The sequence below is a fragment of the Rhinatrema bivittatum genome, chromosome 19 (genome assembly GCF_901001135.1).
Source record: "Rhinatrema bivittatum chromosome 19, aRhiBiv1.1, whole genome shotgun sequence".
NCBI lineage: Eukaryota > Metazoa > Chordata > Amphibia > Gymnophiona > Rhinatrematidae > Rhinatrema > Rhinatrema bivittatum.
Genome location: NC_042633.1, coordinates 37,570,521 through 37,592,674, shown reverse-complemented (window position 1 = coordinate 37,592,674; position 22,154 = coordinate 37,570,521). Strand labels below are relative to the sequence as shown.

The 22,154-nt window shown below is 50.8% G+C and overlaps 1 protein-coding gene and 1 long non-coding RNA gene across 4 annotated transcripts in view; one reads left to right on the top strand and one right to left on the bottom strand.

The window, feature by feature from the left end:
- LOC115081204 overlaps positions 1 to 1,807 on the bottom strand; it is a 40,086-nt gene extending 38,279 nt beyond the window's left edge. The window contains exon 1 of the long non-coding RNA XR_003853747.1: positions 1,735 to 1,807. This is a non-coding gene — a long non-coding RNA (uncharacterized LOC115081204). The remainder of the gene's footprint in view (positions 1 to 1,734) is intronic.
- Positions 1,808 to 1,903: 96 nt separating this feature from the next.
- MAP2K7 (mitogen-activated protein kinase kinase 7) overlaps positions 1,904 to 22,154 on the top strand; it is a 28,653-nt gene continuing 8,402 nt past the window's right edge. The window contains exons 1-12 of one of the 3 annotated variants that reach the window (XM_029584588.1): positions 1,904 to 2,100; positions 7,238 to 7,285; positions 11,820 to 11,967; positions 12,706 to 12,772; positions 16,390 to 16,503; positions 17,124 to 17,243; positions 18,330 to 18,437; positions 19,575 to 19,754; positions 19,957 to 20,037; positions 20,128 to 20,270; positions 20,522 to 20,567; positions 21,385 to 21,518. In XM_029584588.1, coding sequence (XP_029440448.1) covers positions 1,977 to 2,100; positions 7,238 to 7,285; positions 11,820 to 11,967; positions 12,706 to 12,772; positions 16,390 to 16,503; positions 17,124 to 17,243; positions 18,330 to 18,437; positions 19,575 to 19,754; positions 19,957 to 20,037; positions 20,128 to 20,270; positions 20,522 to 20,567; positions 21,385 to 21,518 — 1,313 coding nt within the window. In that variant the 5' untranslated portion in view covers positions 1,904 to 1,976. Of the gene's footprint in view, positions 2,101 to 7,237; positions 7,286 to 11,819; positions 11,968 to 12,705; positions 12,773 to 16,389; positions 16,504 to 17,123; positions 17,244 to 18,329; positions 18,438 to 19,574; positions 19,755 to 19,956; positions 20,271 to 20,521; positions 20,568 to 21,384; positions 21,519 to 22,154 lie in introns of all 3 variants that reach the window. The other 2 variants (XM_029584589.1, XM_029584587.1) reach the window with 2 other exon arrangements.

The window sequence follows — 22,154 nt, the reverse complement described above, 5'->3', positions numbered from 1 at the left end:
CAGAATGTCCGATAAAGCTACAACTCACACCTGACCTGAAGGGATTTAAAAAAAATATTTTAAAAACGTGGCGCTTCAAGCAGGCCTTCGATGAACTGCTGAGTGCAGAGTAGGATTCTCAGGCAGAGCTTGCAGAAGAATAATATAAATAATATAAATATTAAAATTTATGAATTGCATTTGATTGTACGTTAGGATTTGTGTCTGTGAACTGCTACGATCTGCGTGTTTATTTATTTAAAATTACTTTTATACCACGTACATTGGCCAATTCAGGTCACAAAAACACGGCAGGACCTCATGCCAAATTTACAGTCAATATTGGGATATTTGAAATCTCATATTATTACTGTGCTGTCAAATTTATTAGCTTGCCTGTTACCATTTCATGTACAAATAAATCTATTCATTTTGTCCAGGTGTATGGCAGAATATCCCCACCGTTATACTATATCCCCATCACACATGGAATTTCCTCCTAAGGATTCTGTTGTGCATTTAGTCTCCTGCAAGATCTTTATCCTGTTGGACTCTATGCTATCCCTAACATAAAATACCGCATCATACCCCTCCCCCCAACTAAGTTGATCTACCCTATCAATGTGATGTGATTTGTATGCTGGTATAGCACTGTCCCATTTGTTATGGTCCTTCCACCAGGTCTCTGAAATGCCAATTATGTCTACTCTTCATTCAGCGCCATACATTCTAACCCTTCCATCTTACTTTCAAGGTGTGTTTTTTATTTGTATATACAACTTTCCTAGCAATTAGGGATAATTTTGAATCTTTAATTCAACCTGTTCTTTACTTATAGGCACATGGGCTATTTTTGCTTTTATTGGAAACTCTCAGGATGCTCTAGCACCCCTGTATTTTTAGAATCCTTTGAAAATACCTCCCTCCAAACCATGTGCTGCTGAACCACTGTTACCTTTCCCCCATGTTCTAATTTAAAAGCTGCTCTCTCTCTTTTTCAATGTAATCCACTTTGAAGTGTGGAAAAGCAGAATATAAATCAAATAAATAAATAGAAGTTAGGGCTAGCAGCCTATTTTCATCCTAGACAAGATGAGGTCCATCCTTTTGAAATAGGCCCCCCTTCCCCAAAACGTTGCCCAGTTCTTAACCAAACCACAGCCCTCTTCCCCGCATTATGGTCTCGTCCATGCATGGAGACTGCAGAGCTCTGCCTGCCTCCGGGGGCTCCTGTGCATTCCGGTGAATGCATTGCAGCTTTCTACCTAGGAGCCTGAGTCTTTCAGAACCTCCCTCCCATGCATTCCTATGCCACTGGCGCCCAGGTGCATCAGGACAGCCGTCTGCCACCTTTGCACAGGCAGGCAAGCTACAAAAGGCTGGAATCAACAGCTGATGTAACCCATCCCTGGTGGGGAGAGGACAGGGCATCACCTGGAGAACAGGTCCTAACCACAGGCTCGCTTCCTGCTCTCTCTGTGTGCAGGTGACTGTTGCTTCCCCAGAGCAGCACGGGGAGGGGCTGGGGCTTGCCTTCAGGAGATACACAGTGAACACGCATGGGACATATAGTGACAACCAGATGATTCTGCGACTGCGCATGCACGGACCTTCGCTGATAGCCGGGGGGCGGGGTCCCTCAGAGAGCGGCTACAGAACTGTTCTTGGCCAATCCCTTTTGCAGAAGGGAATTCAGCCTCGCTCCCTAAGGCCCCCCCCCCGCAACCGCAGCCGCACTCTTCCGAAAGGCCATACCGGAGCTCGATGTGCGCGGGCCGCAACGGTCGACAGCGCGACGGGGCGGGCGGCGACGCGTGCGCAGGCGCGTGCGCGCGCGCGGGGGCTGGGCGTGGAGCGCGCGCGCCGGGCGCCGGCTCCGCGCAGGCGCGCGCGCGCGGCGGGTGCGTCCTCGCGGGCGGCTCGGTGTACGCAGGCGCTGTGCTCTGTTTGTTTATCAGTGCGCGGCGGCGTCGGTTTGACGGGCGGCAAGCGGCAAGATGGCGGCGTCCTCGCTGGAGCAGAAACTCTCCCGCCTGGAGGCGAAGCTGAAGCAGGAGAATCGGGAGGCCCGGCGCAGGATCGACCTCAACCTGGAGATCAGCCCGCAGAGACCCCGGCCCAGTAAGGAAGGAGGAGGAGCCGCGGGAGGCCTGGGCCTGGAGGAGGAAGGAGGGGGGGGGAGAGAGATCAGGGCCTGCGAAGGGGGGGGAATACCAAGGCTTCAGGGGCAGAAGTGACGTTTTACTTTAATCGGGCAGATCGGTTTATGGAGTTTGTTGCCCACTTTCCCCCCGACAGTTCATGGCGAGACAAATAAGTACAGCATGGAAACCCAGTGGAGAGAGAGAGAGAGCCCATCAGAGGATGGGGTGGGAGAGGGATCCGAAGACCCATTCAAAGTATTCTCCACCCCCCCCCCCCCCATCATGGTATTTAGGGGACTTGGGTTCTTTGGCGGAGGCGGGGGATTGTTGCTGCTTTCCCTCCCGTGTTATATCAGTTCGATCATTGATTTCCTGCCTTTCCCGTTTTACCCTGGCCACTGGCGAGTCCAGCTGACAGAAACCTATTTATTATTCGTTGTTCTGCATTGCAAATCATTTCGAAGCGCTATGTAAGGGAGCAGTGGCTGCTCCCTTACATAGCGCTTCCCTAAGAGCAGCTTTTATGCGTGCTTTAAGTAAATAAAAGCCGCCCTTAAAAGGGGAGTGCTGCCAGCCTGTGTGCGTTTGGTACAAATAAAGCAGGAAGGCTTGGATCCTCGGGTGAGAATTGCGCCCCCCCCCCCCCCCCCTGTGGGATGGCAGTGACTAGGCTTCTGGCCGTCTTGCCATGCCATTAGGTGTCTGTATTCCAAGAGTCAGCGGCCCAAGTATATAAAAACCGATTTACCCATTGAATGGTCAGATATGGGCACGAAGTTTCACTGCCTGCTGTCATCGGGGATCGTCTTATGGTGACTGATCCTTTATACATAACAGTCTCCCCCCCCCCCCACTATCGAGATTGACAAGTTATAATCTCTATTCAGTCCATATATTGGGGCGATGCTACATTCTGAGAATGAAGACTGCTACTAGGATGAGACCAGGACTGTAGCCAAATGCAATGCCCTATCTCTCCCTTTGCATAATGTTGGTTTTGATGGTCTCCATGGATACTTGTTTGAAAATCGATGTGTATCGGAAATCTGATTTAAAAAGCTCTTTTTTTTTTTCTGCTGTTGGTGATGTAATTGTTGAGAAAATTATTATATGCCAGGTATTGTTGAAATTTTTTTGTCTATGCACAAGGCCATAAGCAGTGAAGAAAAGACTATACCTTTAAAGACTGATTTAATATCTCCCCCTTTCTTCTTGAGATGTTTTAAAGAGGCATCATGTTTTTTTACTAGTCTGGTTTTCTCTTTGAATCTGCCCTCTTTCCTCCAGCAAGTCTTTAGGATGACCTAGGAAGATACTTAATTTTTAAGTCAAAGGTAGTGCTAATGAAGAAAATGGTGATGTGTAAAGATGTTTCCTTGATATTAGAAACACAGTTTTCTTGTGCACCTGTTATGTAGAGCAGTGCTGATCCTTTTGGATCATAGGTGCTCTTTTATTGTATTCAGTGCTTTCTCTGATCATAATTGTGAACCTTTTTTGCAGTAAATGTGAAGGTGATTGGCATCATGCAGAGTGGGCACATTTGCATTTACTAATCCTAAGGTTAGGTCTCTAGTACCCAGTGTTATAGAGTCACTGGTGTAATATTAAGTATTGTGGTGTCTGAAAAGATGTCTTATTTCTTCATAGTACATATTGCAGTGGCTGTGTAGTTTGTTTTATTTGTGGGCATAGTACTAGTGATGTTGTCTCTGCTCAATGCCCATCCACCTCAGTCCAAACCTGAAGCTTGATCTGAGCTTTTGTATCGTGCACCGTGTTTTGTTTGCTTCATGAAGGCAGTAAACTGTTTATGGGTTGCGTGCACACAGTCTCGGTATGTTGTAGTGCAGATGCATTTTCTTGGTGGCCTCCTCCAGGCTCGACGGACGTGTACCCATTCGTGAGCTAGTGGCTTCCCATGAGATGAGACATTCCTGCCCACCCTTTCAGTGGCACGGGTTGTGTTGCAATAACGGTGTTCCACCAAAAAAGGTTGGGTGATATGCAGTGCCTCTGGCTCTTTAGACTGCATGGTTTCCATGAGGGGCATGGGTGTTTAGATAAAGGCATATACCATGGGCATTTAGACAAAGGGATATTGTATTGAGGTGTTCAGTGTGTATGTTAGGCTTCAGAGGGCACATCTTTAGAGCTGAGGGTGGCTCGTGTGCCATAATGTGGGTCACATTTTTGGAAGCCCTTTGTAGATGTTAGAGACCTGTTCACAGTGGAAATGTAGCATGTCTACCTGCTTTGGAGAAGACATTGCTGGAGACGTTAGGGTCTACACACACAAGGTTTTCTCCCAAGTTGTGTTAACAGGGAACTTGCTTATCTCAGAAAGGGCACTTCAGTCTGTAAACAGTTTCTTTACCCTTGAGTTAGTTTCCTTTTAACTGGGTACTAGAGTTTGGTGTAATGTGACTGACACTGCCATCTTGTCTGTGGTTATGCCTGTAACACAAATAGACTTAAAAGTGAGTGTTTGCCAGTACACGGGGGGGTGGAGGGGGTATCAAATGTTTGGCATTACACTCAAGCTGTGTGTGGAACCAAAGCAACTCCTGGTAGCCTCGAGATGCATTCAGACAGCAGTACTGACTGGTTTACTTCAAATCTCGGCTTACCTGGCTCGGGACTGTTTCCTTCGCTTTTGGCCTTCTTCCCGTTTCCTCTGTCCTTTGCACTAGTAGATGTCATTCCCTCTTCAGTGTTCTTTTTAGGATTAAAAGCTGATGTATGCCTGCTTTAATGTGGCCCTCCCCAAGTCCAGCTGTTTTTACTGTATTCGTTCTTTTGCACCTCATGATGAGGTGTTGACCTGTGATTCTTTTGAGGATCAGTGTTACAGCGTTCCCAGTTTCTTTTGTCCATGTGTCCAACGAGAGCCAAAGAAGAGGAGGCTATGACAGGCAGTATATTTTCACGAATGGCAAAGGGGGCTTAAAGTGAGTTGACCACATTACACCAAGAGGTGATTTTGCTCAGACTTAGTAGAAATCTGTGTCTTAATTTAAACTTTTGAGGATCCCAGTTCAAGGTGACCACTAAGGTACATTCCAGATTTTTCCAATTCTATAGAAAGTGGATTCTTGGTGACAGTTTTTTTTTTCCCAACAGTAAAGGGAGAGGCCTAGCGAAAAGCTTTAGCAAGATGGGCCAGAATGAGAGAGTGCTCCAAAAATGGAGATGGGGTGGCGTATTCAGAGGAAAGCTGTTGTAACATCTTTGAGGATGTTGGTTTCAGAAATGGCCAGAACCAGGGGAAGAGTGAATGTGGATAGGAAGTTCCAGCCACAGACAGAGAACCCATTGGATTCCAGGCTGTCGCTTGCCTAGCTTGTTCCTGGAACATAACCTGGCAGTAGATTCCTGGGGCTGGGGATTCCTAGCTTGCAGTTTCCTCATGAAGCAGCAGCACTAATTCCAGAATGGTTTGTTTGGTAGGTATGAAGTAGGGAAAGGTTGCTTGGTCTGAAATCTGTAGCTTGGATGTTTCTTAGGGTTGTCCCAGTCATTTGAAGATGAATTTCCTTTTCGTTGGTAATATTGTAGACTACACTGAATGGGGACAGTGGGGTGTTGAAACCAAGAGATCAGGTATCTAAAGGTGAAGTTCCTGGCATTGTGTAACTGTGCTGAATATAACCTGGGTTCCTCTTGCTAAAGGTAAACATGATCAGATAAAGGCTCTCGGTCTTTCTTTTCATTAGTTTGTTTTTTAAAAGCTGTGCACTGAGGCTGTACTTGCAGAATTTGTGGGTGGTTGAGGCCATCGTTACGTAGGGGAATCCTTTTTTTTTTTATTTTTTATTTTCCCCACACAGTCGTGCATTGGCTTGAAAATCTTTTCAAGATGAACTTGGCATTCAACTCCCTGCATACTTGTCCTGGTGAAACTTAACTCTTAACATTCCTGACTGATAAGCTCTCCTGTGTACATAAAGTCAGTCATAAGCACTGATAACCGACTGAGTGTCACTGCAGTTCTAAAGTTATCAAAAGATGGATTCGGTCCCTGGACCGTACTGCCTGCCCTGCTGCATTGACCTAGCAGTGAAAAAGAGATGACACCCGGCCTGTGGTACTGGGGTAGTCCCTGCCCGTCCAAGCTCACAGGATGCCACAGTCACATTTACAGTTTTAAAACAATGATACTGGTCTGGGACCCAGGCATTTGGGTAAACTTAGACCGGAAAGTTGACTTTACAAAGCATAAGACCCAGGGTTAGAACAGAGATGATCTGATTCCCAGTCCTCTCGGTGCCGTACATCTCATAAAGATACTGCCTAAAGCTGAGCAAGCTGTCACTGCTGTGCAAGCTTTAAAAAAGAAACAAATACACCTTCCCTCCCCAAGTGACTTTCTAAACCTCGCTAGAGCTCCTTGCAGCCATTTGGGTCATCAGTGCAAGTGAGTTTGTGAGCTGAGCCCATTGGCGTGTATCTGTGTAAGAAGGAAAGAGGAGTGGGTACACGTGAAAGAGATTGTAGGCTTCCCAAACTTCTAATCGGTATGACTTGAAAATTCATAGGAGCCTACATGATGACCAAAACAAAATAGTGGACTTTCTTCTGGCAAACATCTGCTCTGCTTCCATGTTTCTCCCAAGTGGAAAACAGTGGCAGCAGTCTGCACATGCTCACAGGCTCTCGCCCTCTACATGGGGTTTCAGACTGATAGGAGTCCCAGACAGGATTAGGGGGCTTCTGAAGGCTGATTGCCACTTTCTGTTGTAGGGAGGGGAACCAGCCCTGTTTCTCAGCATCCCATCCACTGATTTCCTGACCCTGTTTAGGCAACCGGAGTTGTAGACATTGGGTGTATTCTTGGGATTGCAAGAGGTGAAGTTATTTAGCAATTTGGGGTTGCTCAGTGCGGTGAGATGATTTTCCAAGTACCTTCAGCATCCGGTCCATCTCATTCTTTTTTTTCTCATCTCCCCTGCCCCCAATCTCCCTCCCCGTGGACTCTTACTATTCTCATCTTCCCCTCTGTCCTGTGGATATGATTTTAAATCTTGAATTTTTTTTATTTTTTTTTTAAGATGTCGAGGTTTATGTTGTGATTTATTCTGTTTTGTTTTTTTATTTTTCTTTTCCCAATCCAGTTATTGTGATCACTCTAAGCCCTGCTCCCGCTCCATCTCAACGAGCAGGTACCAGAACTTTTTTTTTCTTTTTTTAAATCATTGCTGCTTGCATTTCTGCTTCACCAACGCTTCTTTCACCATATATTACCATTGTGTGTATGCGTTGCTCCTGTACTTGTATGTGTGTGTACGCTCTTCTCTTCTTGAAATCTGCCACCATCACCCTTGAGTATCTATGTTGTCAATCTTAGGGACCAACTTCATATCAAGAATTGTTACCATTCAAGTGGAATATAACTATAAAAAATTTGGGTGGTTGTCTTTATTTTTATTCATTTATTTTATGATAGAGTATTTTGTCTCAAGTTATTTCCAAGTGGAAGTTTTCTTGCTTTTGTTGTGTTTTAAGGAAAAAGTGGGCATGTTAGGATAAGCTAGGGCACCTAAGCAATGCTCTGTTTAGTTCAAGGACAGCAGAGAGGGAGTGAAGGGGACACGTGTACTTACAAGAGAACACCTGTTGCCTTGTTTTGAATGGATCCGATTGACCTTGGGTTCCTTATGATGTGTCAAATGATATTGCATGCTGCTTGATCCCATTCTGTGTGATGCAATGTGCTACCCTGTTGTGAATGTGGCCTCTCCCAAGGATGCAGGCAAGCAGAGATAAATACATGCCTGGGACCTAGAGACATAGTTTCGCTTTCTCAATTCTGTTTGTTTGACTGCACTCCAGCAGAACTTTTATTTCCCTGGGAGGGGTTGGCATGGCTCTTCCAGACTTCCTGACTCCATCGGTTCATCACTTCCTTCTGTGTTTTGACACACAGCAGAGATTTGGGTGGAGCATAAGGAAAGTGATGAGCTGAGCTGTGTGCAGATTCCTCTCCCAGGATTGCTGTACCCAACCCATCTCATTGCTGCAGAAATATCTTGGTATCGTAGGCTACCATACTACCTAAGGAATGCAAGAGAGAAAAAATTGTAAATTGAAATATGTGCAGCAGAACATGTCTTTGGGAGGCCTGGAAGCACTTCTGTGATTCTGCTGGAGCCCTTCATGCAGCCTTGTTGGACACCTGTCTCCAGCTGGGTTGTGTTTCTTCCTGTAAAGGACTGGTATGGGTCTAAGCTCTCTCCATTTTCATAACCTTGCCCAGCGTAATTTCTAGCATCCCTGTGATCTTACTCTGTTTTCTTCAGGTCTCATTTTGTGTTCTTCCATCCTTAAAGGACACCTATCCAGCTAGGTTCTTTGAAACAGTGTGGCCTGCTGCTTCTGTCAGACAGTTCTGAATCTGTTTCAGTAACTGAAAGTGACACTGCACCTAGAGACTCTAGTGCCCTCGGAGCAGGAGGAAGTTGCCATGTGCCACTGGTGCCCTGGTCTGTGTTAGTGCACAAAACTCTGTGTGTTGGAGCAGGAGGGAGTTCAGCTGTACCAGTGTTTTTGTTCCGTTGTGATAGCCAGGTAGTCAGATATTGACTCTTCATTATAATTTCTCCTCTCCTTTGGGTGACAGCATCCAATGCCATACAGCAAAATGAATGAGGAGCTTCTGTTGGCAGAGTTGAGCTCTGCAGCTCCAGGCAGTTTGGTTTTACAGTGGCCCGGGGGCTCCGTACTCTCCTGCCGCCACCTCCTTAGACTGCTGCGGTACAGGGATTCTCTGGTGACTGAGAGCTGCGGTGGATACTGTCCGGCATTCCCTAGCAGTTGTTTTTATAGCCTGTCAACCTGAGCCTGCTGTGCCCTAGCAGTGGGTTGCGGAGCTGGCATTGGACTTCTCGTTCAGCTCCTGTTGTCTCTTCGGAGTCCTGGCTTATATGGAACCGGAGGCTGTGGGTTCTGGTTAGTCGATGAGTTTGGTCTCTGAGAGGAGAGACGGCGTGCTCTGGGTGACCTGAAGGTTGGCAACCTTTTTTTTTTTTTTTTTTTTACCTGCCAGCTTTTTAGAGAGAACCCCAAGGGATAGCCTAAGAATTGGTGTTTTTTTCTTTGTTAGAAGCCTCGAGTAGGAGGAAGAGAAGTGCTTGGATCTTATAGGTGCATCCTCTAATGCATTACTACAGTGCACTAAAAGAAAGTTTTAAGAAAAAGAATGGCAGTTGTTAATGCAGTCTGATACCGTATGCCCTGCTTCATGTAAGGGTTTCCCCAAATGCTTTCCAAGCATATTACCAGGTATAGCAAAATCGCAGGATGTTTCAGGGAGATGGAATCGTAGAGAAGCGTCGTTTTCCAGCTCGGACTTGCGCGTTCCCTACTCTTCAGGCCAGAGGGTCTCTTCTTTCCACGATCCAGCTGTGGAGATCTGCCCCCCCCCCCCCGCGGAGGTGTTCTCCAAAGGGCAGCATGAACGTCGGTGCTTCTGAGCCCAATGCTGGCGCTCTGCACTTTCTGGCTGTGCTCCAGGCAGTCCGTCTCGCTGTATTTAAAGGTCGGTATTGGCGCTGCTCCGGGCAGGGTGAGGGTGGAATTGTCTCTCTCCGGCAGTGCACGCAGATCCGTGGTGCAATCTCACCTGCTCTCTTGTTCAGTCTCTGGCTTTCCTTTATTTAGTTTAGTTCTTGGTTTTGTTTTCTAAGCTTTGCCTTCACTCTTCGCCTGTCCCCACCCTTCTATTTTTGTGTCCCCCACGTGAGCAGATGCTGGAGAGACTGAGCGTTTGCTGCGGCATGATTCCTTGGATGGTGGTTCACCATGGTGTGTCTGGGCCGCTAGCTGCATGACCAAGCATTTGGCTAAAAGCGTAGCATGCAGGCTTCAGAGTGGAGGGGCCGGGCGCATGGCTCACTTACTTTATTTTGAAAGAGAGGGCAATAAGATGCTAGCTAGTGGGTTTTGAAAAGGTTCCCAAGTCTGGGAACAGACCCCTGGATGCTGGCCGAAAACTCAAAAAATCCAGTGTCACTGAGCTACCAGCGGCCTAACTGAGAGCATGAAGGAAAGGGAGCGTATCTCATCTGAGGGGGAACCGAAGGTGAGCGGTTTTCCCCTCTGCAGAACTAGGCAGGTAGGCTGGTATCAAGACGTTGGGGAACCAGTGTCCTTTTGGTGCCCTCTCTATTCTCCTCCTCCTTCCCTAGGCAATTCAGATTCTCTCTGAACAAAATGCTGGGAAAAGTCTCTGAGCCCAAATCCTGTAGTGCTTCCTGCCCCTCCTCAAAATATGACTTCATCACCCCCTCTTACCTTTCAGTGCTTCTTTTATGTTAAAAGCCAAGGGCAGGGCAGAGTCTTCTGGTTAAGGGGGTAATCTGTGGACAGAGATGTAGCTGATCAAGAAAAGGTGCAGAGAAATGATAAAGGGGTGGAACTGCTTCCCTATAAAGTTTTTGGAGAAGAAGGCTGAGGGGGAATGTGATACAGGGCCTCTAAACTCATGAGTGGAATAGAACAGGTAAATGCGAATCGGTTATTCACTCTTTCAAAAAACATTTTTAAAATTAGAGGACACTCCATGAAGTTAGCAGGTAGCACATTTAAAACAAATTGGAGAAAACATTTTTTCACTCAATGCACAATCAAGCTCAGGAATTCATTGATAAAGGCAGGTAGCATAGCTGGGTTTAAAAAAGTTTGGACAAGTCCATAAACTGTTTGATATTAACCAGATGGACTTGGTAAAAGCCACCACTTATCCCTGGGCGTTTGCAGCATGGGATCTGTCCACGGCTGGAAACAGGACCCTCGGCCTGACCCAGTAGGGCAGTTCTCATGTAGCAGTGGCTTCTAACAATGGTTTCTTCCATTTTGCTGTCTCTGGTATGACTAGCGAGTATAATTTGCCTGGCTCACCAGTCCCTCTTCAGAGTTGAACCTGTTGCCACCAACTATAAAGTAAATTAGCATTTCTCACAAACGAGACGCAGAGAATCCTCTTGTCATGAATGTGAAATCTATTGCATGTCTGTCAGTCTGCTGATTGTGAAGAGGGACTGACCCGGGTGAGCCCCTAACGCTATGAATGCCCAGCATGGGGCTGGCACAGGCTGTTAGGCAGTGGGAGGGGGGTGGATGTTTCTCAAGGCAGTATTGTATTTTATAGCCAGTTTTCACCAGAATTGCCCTCCAAAATTAGAGCAGGCTCAGACCTGGCATGAGCAGCTGGGGTACAGGTCCAGCCCTAAGCTGTGTACAGGTGAGAGCCTAATCTCGGGTGTCCCTGGTCTGACCTTCCGGGTGCCAGTAAAGACCATTCAGCGGCTACGTTTTGTGCATCCGTGTGGGTAATCCAGAAAAGCAGACCCGTGTGTGGTTCTCACGTGATTTAACGCTCGCCCCCTCCCCCTCTCATGTGTCTGGGGAAGGAAAGCCATGGCCCACACTAATGGAATGGACACAATTAACCAGAGCGTGGCGTTTGGCAAATAAGGGAAACTCGCGTGGCGCTTGCATGTATTTCCCAAAAAGCTTTCTAACCAAATCGCGGTCTGGGTGGTTTGGCAGGTGCGTAATCCTTCATGTTGGTGAGAGCAGCGAGGGAGGGGGAGTCGAGCACGGTTTTGGCTGCACGTCACAGAGGGCGCGCTGGATCTTTTGTATCTGTGTTTTTTGGTGTTTTGTTTTTCCCTCTTTTTCTTTTCTCCTCTGTAGCGTTGCAGCTTCCACTGGCAAACGATGGCGGGAGCCGGGCGTCGTCTTCCGAGAGCTCCCCCCAGCATCCCGCTCACCCGCCCCGTCCCCGGACCATGCTCAGTCTGCCCCAGCCCTCCCCCTTCTACGTGCAGAGGAGTATAGAGAGGTGAGTTCAAGAACTGAGAAAGTCTTTGAATTTAGGAGGGAGTGCGCAGTCACCACCGGAGTTCTGAATCGGAAACCGTTTTCTGTGTGCCAGAAGTTGGGCATTTCTTGTTAACTGCCCGCAGACCCCCAAATAGTGGTCCAGTAGGTGCCAGCTGCACCTGCATTGTTCCCTAGAGGCAGGGTGACGGAGCCACTGGTGGGCCCGGCGGCCTTCAGCTGCCATGGGATTCTCTCTAGCTGGGACCAGGTTCCCTGCTCAGAGCCGAGAGAGGAAAATGCCTCCCAGGTGCTGCAGCTTTTGTAGGGCTGGGAAAAGGTTGGGCTTCCGGTCCCTTCCCCTCAGGGTCCAGTAATGTCTGCCTGGAGGCGGTGGTAGGAAGCAGGGCCCGTGCCGCTGTCGTTGGCTTGCGCACATCTCCTCCTCCTCCTTCCCCAAGCCCTGGGCACAAAGCTTATACTGACCATCCAGCTCTGAGTTTGTACAGCGCTGAAAAGATTTCTCTGGCAGTTCCCAATGGGGAAAAAAACAATTGACATTTATAGTAATCAAGAAGATTTGCTGTTCTTTGTGAGAGAAAATGGGTTTACAGGAATCTGGATGCTTTTTCTTGTATTTTCCTATTGGTTCACTATTGGTATAATGGATACTGCAGGGTCCCTTTTCTTCTGTCTCTGCGTGACTCGTTTATGTAAATAAAGTTATAAACGAGATTTCTCCATTTCTCTCCCTCTGTAGTATCGAGATAGACCAGAAGTTACAGGAAATCATGAAGCAGACGGGCTACCTCACTATTGGAGGGCAGGTATGTGATGTGGGAGGAAAGCCGAAGTTCCTCTGGCCATAACCACCTAAAAGAGCCCAGATCCCACAGCTTAGCCTCCCAGGCACCAATCCAAGCTTCAGCAAAAGGAGGCTTCTCTGCTTTTGGAGGTGGTTATTTGTTGTGTACAGACGAAGGTGAGTAGGGAACTGAACAGACTTGGCAGTTCTCCCTGCCAGGACAGATTGGCGCCCCCATGGGTGGTGGTATAGCCATACCAGCAGAATATTCGGCTCTTCCGCACGCTGTGGGCATGTAGAGAGGAAGTGAGCGCAGCAGCATGGTCATAGAGCCAGGAGACTCCACGCTTGAGACGGGGTCTGATGGAAATGGAGAATAAGCCTAAAAAGGAACTAGAGGAGCAAGCCTCCGGTGTCTGAAAGCGGGTATAGAAGAGAGGAAGGAACCACCTTTGAGCTGTCCCTAACTCTACCCCTCCTCCTGATGTCCCGGGGCCCTTGTCTTCAGCCCTCAGATGTGATTGATGGGATTACAGATTTATTTCTGGGATTGCAAGTTGATCAAGAAAAGTCTAGCAAAGAGAGTTGATCCTGCAGAGGGTGATCCAGAGGAGATCTAGGCTACGGAAGGGGCTGACCTGAGGGTTGTCCGGCTGTTTCTGAAGGAGGAGTTGCGGCCTCTTATTCCGCAGGTCCTGGAGGGGTTAGGTGTTAAGGTCACCCAGGAGGAGTTCGATAATGGGAGTGGACCTGGTTCTGGGTGGACTTACGACTTATTTTTTTATACCGATATTCGTGGGCACATCATATCGGTTTACAAAGAACTTGAAACAATGTGCAGTGAACAATGAGCAGTAACTTGGAGGGGGGGTAATAGAACAGTTTACAGAGAACTTGATATGGGAAGGTGGAGAAGATTATTTAAGTATATACAAGGCATTAAATGCATTAGGGAGGGGGAGGTTGGGCATGTACAAAGATTATCGTAGGAGGGGGTAAGGTATGGGAGGAATTGGGCCGTAATAAATAAAATGTAATTGGTGCAAGGAGTAGAGAGAGGGGGGAGCATATGTATAACATTAAGGGGAGGGAGGGGGCATATACATAATATTATTGGGTCGGGGAGAGAGATTCTTTGGGCATGTAGACGGCCTTATTGTAACTGGAGGAGTTATTCCAGGAACGCTTGTTTAAAGAGCCATGTCTTTAGGATTTTTTTGGGTGGATGGCTCTAGATGAAGGTCTAAGGGCAAGGTGTTCCAGAGGGACGGTCCGGCAATAGACAGTGCTCGCTCTTTTGTAGATTTACGACAGACTGTTTTGGGAGAGGGCATGTGTAGTGTAGGGCGATTCGGCGTGGTGAAGCGTATGCTATGCTACATGTGGGTAAGGTTTTGTGTATCTTGGAAGAAATTCAGAAGGAAATTGGGAGTGGGGTGATGTGTTCTGATTTACGGGTGCTAGTTAGGATTCTGGCGGCGGCATTTTGGAGCAATTGGAGTGGCTTAAGGGTTGATGCGGGGAGGCCTAGGAGCAAGGCGTTGCAGTAGTCTATTTTTGAGAAGATTGTGTCTTGAAGCACTGTGCGGAAATCATGGGGGTGAAGGAGGGGTTTCAGTTTTTTAATGACATGGAATAGATGACTTTTTTTAGGTTCATTTGGTTATCTATAATTACGCCAAGGTTGCGGGCATTATGCATCGGAGGGGTGCTGTGTTATTGTGAGTGGAGATGCAAATGAGCTCCGTTTTAGCTGTACTGAGTGCAAGGTGTAGGTTGGTGAGAAGGTGGTTTATTTCATTAAGGCAGTTTTCCCAGGGGCCACCAAAGGCTGTTTTCCATTGCCCAAGAAGATGCTTCAGTCTCCACAGTGACCAAGAAGACGAGCATCCAATGGCGGGGTCTGCCGTGCTGAAGTATGCTCAGGCCTTGACTCTACAAGCTGAAATCTGCGGTAGTTTGATGCAGGAGGCTCACCTGGCAGGCAATGCCCATTAGGTGGCACGATTGGAAGCTGGGGTGGCCTGTGTGGTGGTCGCTCAGTGTGATTTGGTTCGGTTGTCTGCCAGGAGCATGAGTTCCGTGGTGGCGTAATGAGTCTGCAGCTCTGCAACCTCCCTTTTAAGGGGAAGCTGTTCTGAGAGAGTCTGGAACAGCTGATGAAGCACTTAGAGTCTAAGGGGAACGGGTTGCCAGAGGACTTCCAAGACGTCCTTCACCCCGTTCCCGTTTTCGGGACATGTGGAGGCTTCAGGTCAGAACCAAGGCTCAGGGAAAGCAGCAGGGCTTTCGGGGCTCCCATAGACAGTCGGATGGACAGACGCTTCCGGTCAGGGGACCAGAGGTGGAAAGTCTTCACGTTGATGCTAGGCCGGTCCACTCGACCGTGCAAGCGGTCGGTGGAAGATTGTCCCGTTTTTACCAGGAGTGAACAAGATCACATGGGACCAGCGTGTCCTGGAGGTGATAAGAGACAGCATCCAATCCGAGAGGTCTTCATGGCGTCCCCACTGTGCATCCCGAAGCGAGCAAGAAGCAGTTCGGGTTACGTTGCGATGCGATTGTGTCTGTGCCGCCAATGGAACGGGAGCAGGGGGGAGGTATTCAATTTACTTCGTAGTTCCCAAGAAAGAGGGCACCTTTCTGCCCATTCTAGATCTCCAAATGGTCCGTTTGGCCCTGCGTGTTACGGGTTTTCGTATGGAGACGTTGCAGACTGTGATAGCGGTCCGGGGAGGAGAGTTTCTGGCAGCGCTGGATCCGATGGAGTCCTATCTGCATATCCTTACACGAGCAGAGCATCAGGTTTTCTGTGGTTCATGGCGCTAGGGCAGTATTTCCAGTTTCAGGCTCTTCTGCTCAGGCTGGTGACGGCGCCGCGCACGTTCACAAAGGTGAGGGTGGTGGTGGCAGCAGCTCTGAGTTGGGAAGACGTTTTGATTTCCCCCTGATCTTCGCAGCTGGCTCATAAGGGCAAAGTTGGACGTGGAATGCTGTCGGTCGATTCGATGGGTCATGGAGCTGTCGCGGTCTCTGGCCAAGAGTCATTTAGCGCCATCCCAGTCATTGGAGCATCTGGGGGTGCGGTTGGATACCCAGACTGGCAGGGTGTTTCTCACCTTGGAGAGAGCGGTGAAGCGGCAGGCTCGGGTGACTCATTCGTTACAAATGGCAGTGCCCCAGGCCTGGGTTCTATGGCTTCCACGCTAGATTTGGTCCCATGGGCTCTTGTGCACACGCGTCCCCTCCAGACGTCACTTCTGTCCTGTTGGACTTGCATAGTATATGATGGCAGATAAAGACCAACATGGTCCAGCCATTTCACCCATGCCTTCGGTTGTTGGGTTGTAACTGGGGCTGTGTTCAGGTTTCTGCAAAAGTTGCCACGGGTTTCCCAGTTCTTTATTTCCATCCTCTGCTTTATCCCACACACATTGGAGACGGACGGCTTTGTGCGGTAGTGGCCGGGCTGTATGCAATCCCCGGGATCTGGGCTATTCATGGTGGAACTCTTAAGAAACCCAGCAAGAAGGCGCAGAGGCCTCTCCTCCTTAATCTATATATCTTTTGGGTTGCACTGGGATTGGTAGGGTGGGTCCCCTGCTACGACCCGCTGAGCCTGCCTGTGCTTCTCCGCAGCGGCATCAGGCGGAGATCGGTGACCTGGAGAACCTGGGGGAGATCGGCAGCGGCACCTGTGGGCAGGTCTGGAAGATGAGGTTCAAGAAGACCGGCCACATCATCGCCGTGAAGGTGAGGGCACAGCTTACCCTGCTTCCTAGGAAGAGGGCGTGGGGGGCAGCTTAGATGCAGAGGAATAAAAGCTGCTGGAGGGTGGTGGGCATGTGAGTGGATGCAGGGGAGCGAGCGAGCATGGGGGGGGGGGGGGGTCTCTGTCCCTGCTGCCTCCCTCTCCCCCAAGTCTTGCATCTTTCTATGCCTTCTGGAGTGAGCTTGCGGCTCCTTTGTTTGCTGGGGGAAGGGCCAGCTTATTTAATTTCTTCTGGAAGCCTAAAGGTCCGGCCCTTGACCCCAAAGGGAGATGCAGCCGTTTTGGGGGTGTTCTGGTAGCACATTTTGGGGTCCAGAGTGTAGGAGGAACAATGTTTTTTTGCTAACTGCCCTCAGGGGGGGCAATAAGAGCTATTTTTATATCATTTTGCAACGCCCACCCCTCTGCCGCCGTGTCCCCCAGATCTCTTACCGGCCAGACCCGGGGAGGTGCCGTCTTCCTTGGCGTCCGACCTCCCCCCGCCCCGCCGTGGCCGTGAGACGCAGGGCTCTCCCTGTCCACTTAGAAAGCAGGAGAGGAGGCTTAAGGCCGGCGCAGGGAGCGCATCCTAAACGGCTCCTGTTTCTCCCACTCTGTGCAGCAAATGCGTCGCTCGGGGAACAAGGAGGAGAACAAGCGCATCCTCATGGACCTGGACGTGGTGCTGAAGAGCCACGACTGCCCTTACATCGTGCAGTGCTTTGGCACCTTCATCACAAACGTAAGGCAGGGACGGGGGGGGGGGGGTGCAGTCAGCAGTCGTCGGGCGGGGGGCACGCGAGGAACAGCCTCGCAGGGCGGGGACCTCGCAGCCAGTCGGCCTCGTGCATATTCATCGTGGGTGTCCTGAAAGCCCCGACTGGCTGTGGGGTCCCCGGGGACAGGTTTGGGAAGCCCTGAGCAGTCGAATGGTCTCTCTCTCTCTGTAGACGTCCGCAGTTGCTGCTTTAAGGCCGTGATGGAAAGTCCCGAGCCTTCGTACCAGACGTATCCAGCGGTGTCCCCGCGTGACCCAGGCACCTCGGATGGGCGGGTGCGCTTCTCCCGGGGATTGGTGAAAAGTGGGCGGGGGAGCCCCAGAAAGATATATTTTGTATAAAGTAGGGTGACCATCCCCTCTTCCGCTGATACGGAGCAGGCCGTGCTGCTCGACGTGGTGCGCAGGCGACAACTTTCTTTCCTTTTTAATACTGGAAGCAGCTCCGTTCCCTTCCCGTGGGCTTGGTGTGAAAACCTCCCTGCATGTGGCTCTCTCATATCATCAGGCCCCCCATCTGTCCTGATTATCGGGGATTTGGAAGCTGTCGTCAGCCCCTGGATGCCATTGGCTAACAGTTTCAGTTCCTGGCATGCTTGCCTTCCAAGGCAGCTGTTTCTGTAAAGAGAGGCTCCAGTCCTCTGAAATTGAGAACCTACAGGCCTATTCACCCCTAAATAGTTCTGGTGCTCAGGCCCCTGCCACCCACCCTCCCTCCCTCTGGGCTTGCTGCTTTCCCTCTCCTCCTGTTCTGAACTTCACAGGAGCTGGGAACACTGCTAGAAGGAGGCAGGAGATGGGCCGGAAATGCACAGCTGGATCAGTGTGGCCCCCGCAGAGAGACGGCGATGCATTTTTCTTTACAAGCTCGGGCTTGTCCGGCCTTCTGTAGAAACAGCTTAAAGGGGCTTGTCTTGGATTTTGAGTCTTAATGCGAGGCTGGCATGATCGCTGTCTCACTTGGGGAGCAGAGGGGGGGGTGAAGCCTGTGCCCTTACTTCAGTGGTCGGTGGGCCTGGCCCTCTGAGTGGCTGCCTTGTGTCCCCGCAGACAGACGTGTTCATCGCCATGGAGCTGATGGGCACGTGCGCGGAGAAGCTGAAGAAACGCATCCAGGGGCCCATTCCGGAGAGGATTCTGGGGAAGATGACCGTCGCGGTGAGTCCATATTTTTGTTTTTGTTTTAAATTTGCTGTTTTGCGCTGCTCCAGACTTCCAATAAAAAGGATAAGCTCCAACCACCGTGAGCGCACGCTGGTAAGACATGGACTGCCCATCCTTACGGTCCCTCTGCACGTCGTGACTTTCAATGGCTTCTTCTTCTGTTGTACAATCTCGTAGGTTAGGGGTTGCGAGGAAGCTGTAAGGGGGCGTGTGCAGCCAAAACACCGCTGCCACAGGAAGAGCCAGCCTTGTTCCTGTCGGTGATCTACTGCCAGCGCCGATCTGCGCTCTCCCAGTCTCGCAGCAGCTGAAGAGCAGGCCAGACTGCATGAGGGGGGAAGCTTAATTGGTTGTGGAAGTAAAGCCGAGGCAGGAGGGGGTGCTTCCTGGCCCTCCCCGTCTTCCTGTTGCATGAACTTCCTGATTTGGAAATGAAGCCTGAGTAGCAGGACGTGCAGTGCTTTCTCTGTTCCCGGGCTGCCTCTCGGGAGTCCTGCCACTCCCACTGCTCTGCCTGTTGCTTCTGCTTCCAAGTGGAGAGACTGGAGGGATGAGAGGTGGAGGGAGACAGCTGGGAGGGCTCATTGTTTGAGAGGGGCAGGAAGCAGCTGAAGAAGAGAGCTAAAGGGCTGGTGATGAAGAGAGAAAGATCTGAGGCGGCATCCGTCCTGCCCTGCTGGGAGACAGAGAAAATACTGGGGAAACTGCAGGGGGCATCAGCGCAGTTCTACTTTCTCTGTCTCCGCCCGCTGGCACGGATGTATGAACCCGGGAGTCCGGACTGATCCGGTACGTACGGGGAAGGAGAAGATGCCTGAACGACACCATCTGTTTTGGCAATGTTGTTTAATGTGATGAAAAGTGAGGTGGGTAAGGCCAAAACCAGCTTGTAGTATTCTCCCCCTCCTCGTAGTCTTGCTGAGGTTGGGCTGTCCCACAGCTGCTCCTTTCATCGATGCGGCAGATCTGGGTTTCATTCAGCAGCGGCTGCATCTCGTGTGCACCACCAGATATCTCACACTGAAATATACTCTTCCTGGATTTCTGCAACCCCGGGGGGGGGGTACAGTAGTTACAGAGTTTGAGAGCCGCGCTCGCTGATCACAAGTGGCTGCTTTTCTGCCTCCCCAGATAGTGAAAGCGCTCTTCTACCTGAAGGAGAAGCACGGGGTCATCCACCGGGACGTGAAGCCTTCCAACATCCTGCTGGACGAGAGGGGGCAGATCAAACTCTGCGACTTCGGCATCAGCGGGAGGCTGGTGGACTCCAAGGCCAAGACACGGAGCGCGGGCTGCGCGGCGTACATGGCGGTGAGGACTGAGGGTGTCACTAGCCAGTACAAGTAACTCTGCGTTGGCTTGTTTCGGGGGGGGGGGGGGGTCGGACGCTCCCGCCTACAGACATGCAGTCAGTCGGGACAGAGGGTTTTGTTTTTAAATTCAGATAACATGCAGCTCGTGGCGTGTCTGTAAGCACCAAGGGGTCATTTCTCTCTCTCTCTCCCCCATGTAGCCGGAAAGGATAGACCCTCCCGACCCCACAAAGCCAGACTACGATATCAGAGCAGATGTGTGGAGTTTGGGCATCTCCCTGGTAAGGAAGCCGCCCGGGTTTCTAAACTCTGTGAGTGTGTGCGCATCCTCTGGATCCCCTCCTGTAACTCCTCCTCCTCTCTCTTTCCAGGTGGAGCTCGCCACCGGTCAGTTTCCTTACAAGAACTGTAAAACGGACTTCGAAGTGCTCACCAAGGTCCTGCAGGAAGAGCCCCCGCTCCTGCCCAGTAACATGGGGTTCTCCGTGCACTTCCAGTCCTTCGTGAAAGACTGGTGAGTGAGGGGCTCCAGAGCTATTCCCCCCCCCCCCCCCCCCCCCGACGGGGACCCCCTTCGCCTCGTCGCTTGCTGTCTCTTGGGGATCTGAGAGATGTTGAGTTTCAGGATCTTCGGGTGGGACCTCACTGCGTCTCGGATGCTCGCTGGTCGGATAAATCCTTTTCTGTAAAAGTGAAATGCAGCTGGAACAGACAAGGCTGAAGTTTGGTTAAAAATGTATTTATTTTTGTGTTTTCCCCTTCTAGCCTTACTAAGGATCACAGGAGGAGACCAAAGTATAACAAATTACTTGTGAGTATCGCCGTGGGGAGCGGAGGGTATGGGGATGGGGTCTGCTTGTGCCGCAGCGCGTGACGTGGGGACTGATGGCGTCGTGTGGGTGGATGGTCACCGAGCTGCTGACTTATTTAACTCAACCGTTCTGCCCGTGCTGGAAGCCTCCGTGATGGGGGTTCTGACCCAGCAGACTGCAGCTCAGTTGGACCAGGATTTATCCTCCGCCGGTTCCTGGCTGTGGGGGCGCACGGACGGTTGTCGCTCCCTCCAGAATGCAGTAACACGGGCCCAGTCTGGCCACTAGGTGTCGCTGTGGCGAGAGAGGACTCCCTCCCCACAAGGGGTTCTGGAGTCTCCCTTTTCCTAGCAGAGGCCTGGTCTTGGCAGCGCCCTGCACTTGCCACCGAGACATTTAGTACATCCCCCATGTTCTGCCGCAGATTAGGAGAAATGGGGTCCATGGGATATCCAGATCTTCGCAGGGCCGATCAGAGATTACATTAAAAACACAAACTGCCTTTTGTGAGGGCGCGTGAAAAGGCGCATAACGTCCCCTCTGGATGTGTCCGTAGAAGGCAGGTGCTTCCCAGGTAGCAGGGTCCCCCCGTCTGGCAACCGCGTGCACGAACTGCGGAGGCAGCTCTGAGCCAGACACCGAGACCCTAGAGGAAAGGGGAGATTGATGACAACATCCAGAGGCCTCGCAGGCTCCTATAGAATATGAGAGGGGGGCTGGATCCCGGGGGGGCTGCTACGGATCAGGCGACTGTGTGTGTTGCTGGTGCACCTCCTCGGCTGACCCCCCCCCCCCTCTGCTTCTCCCTCCCCCCAGGAACACACCTTCATCAGGCGTTACGAGACACTGGAAGTGGACGTGACCTCCTGGTTCAAGGACGTGATGGCGAAGACGGAGTCGCCGCGGACGAGCAGCATCCTCAGCCAGCACCACCTGCCTTTCTTCACCAGGTAGCCCAGCGGAAGCAGCGAGCGGAGCTCCCCCCAACCCCCCCTTCCAGCATCTTTCCTCGCTCGCCATCGCCCCCGGGGAGAACCCGCAACTGCCACGTCCTTGGATGGTCATCGTTTTGTTCTCCACCCGTTCCCGCCGGGCCGGGGGGGATGGGAACCCCCCCCGACACAGAAGTCACTTCACCCGGAGTCGCCTTCCCTCCCAGTATTTACATCACTCTGCTTCTTTTCCCGAGATCTGTGCTGTCGGGTGGCGTTGGAGGGGCTTTTTTTAATTCACTTTTAATTATTTTTACCTTCCGTTAACGTTCGGGCCGTGCCGTCTCCTGCGTGGGGGGGCGAACGGAAGAAGGAGGCACCGCCAGAAGAGGGGACGGAGGCTGCCGGGAAGCCGCACCCGGGGACTGGAGAGCTCAGGTTTTCGGGGCTCCACGGAGGGCGAAACACCCCCCCCCCCCCTTCCTCCTCCTCTTGCGAGGGAGGAGAGAGACTGGGGGTGGCGCATCTAGACTCGAGCACTGTGAGCAAGGAGACCCCCCCTCCCCCCGCCGCGTCTCGTTATTTATTATATTTTTTGGGGGGGGGGGGTAATTTTTCCTTGAACTTTCGAGAGGTGGACGTCTTTCACTGCTC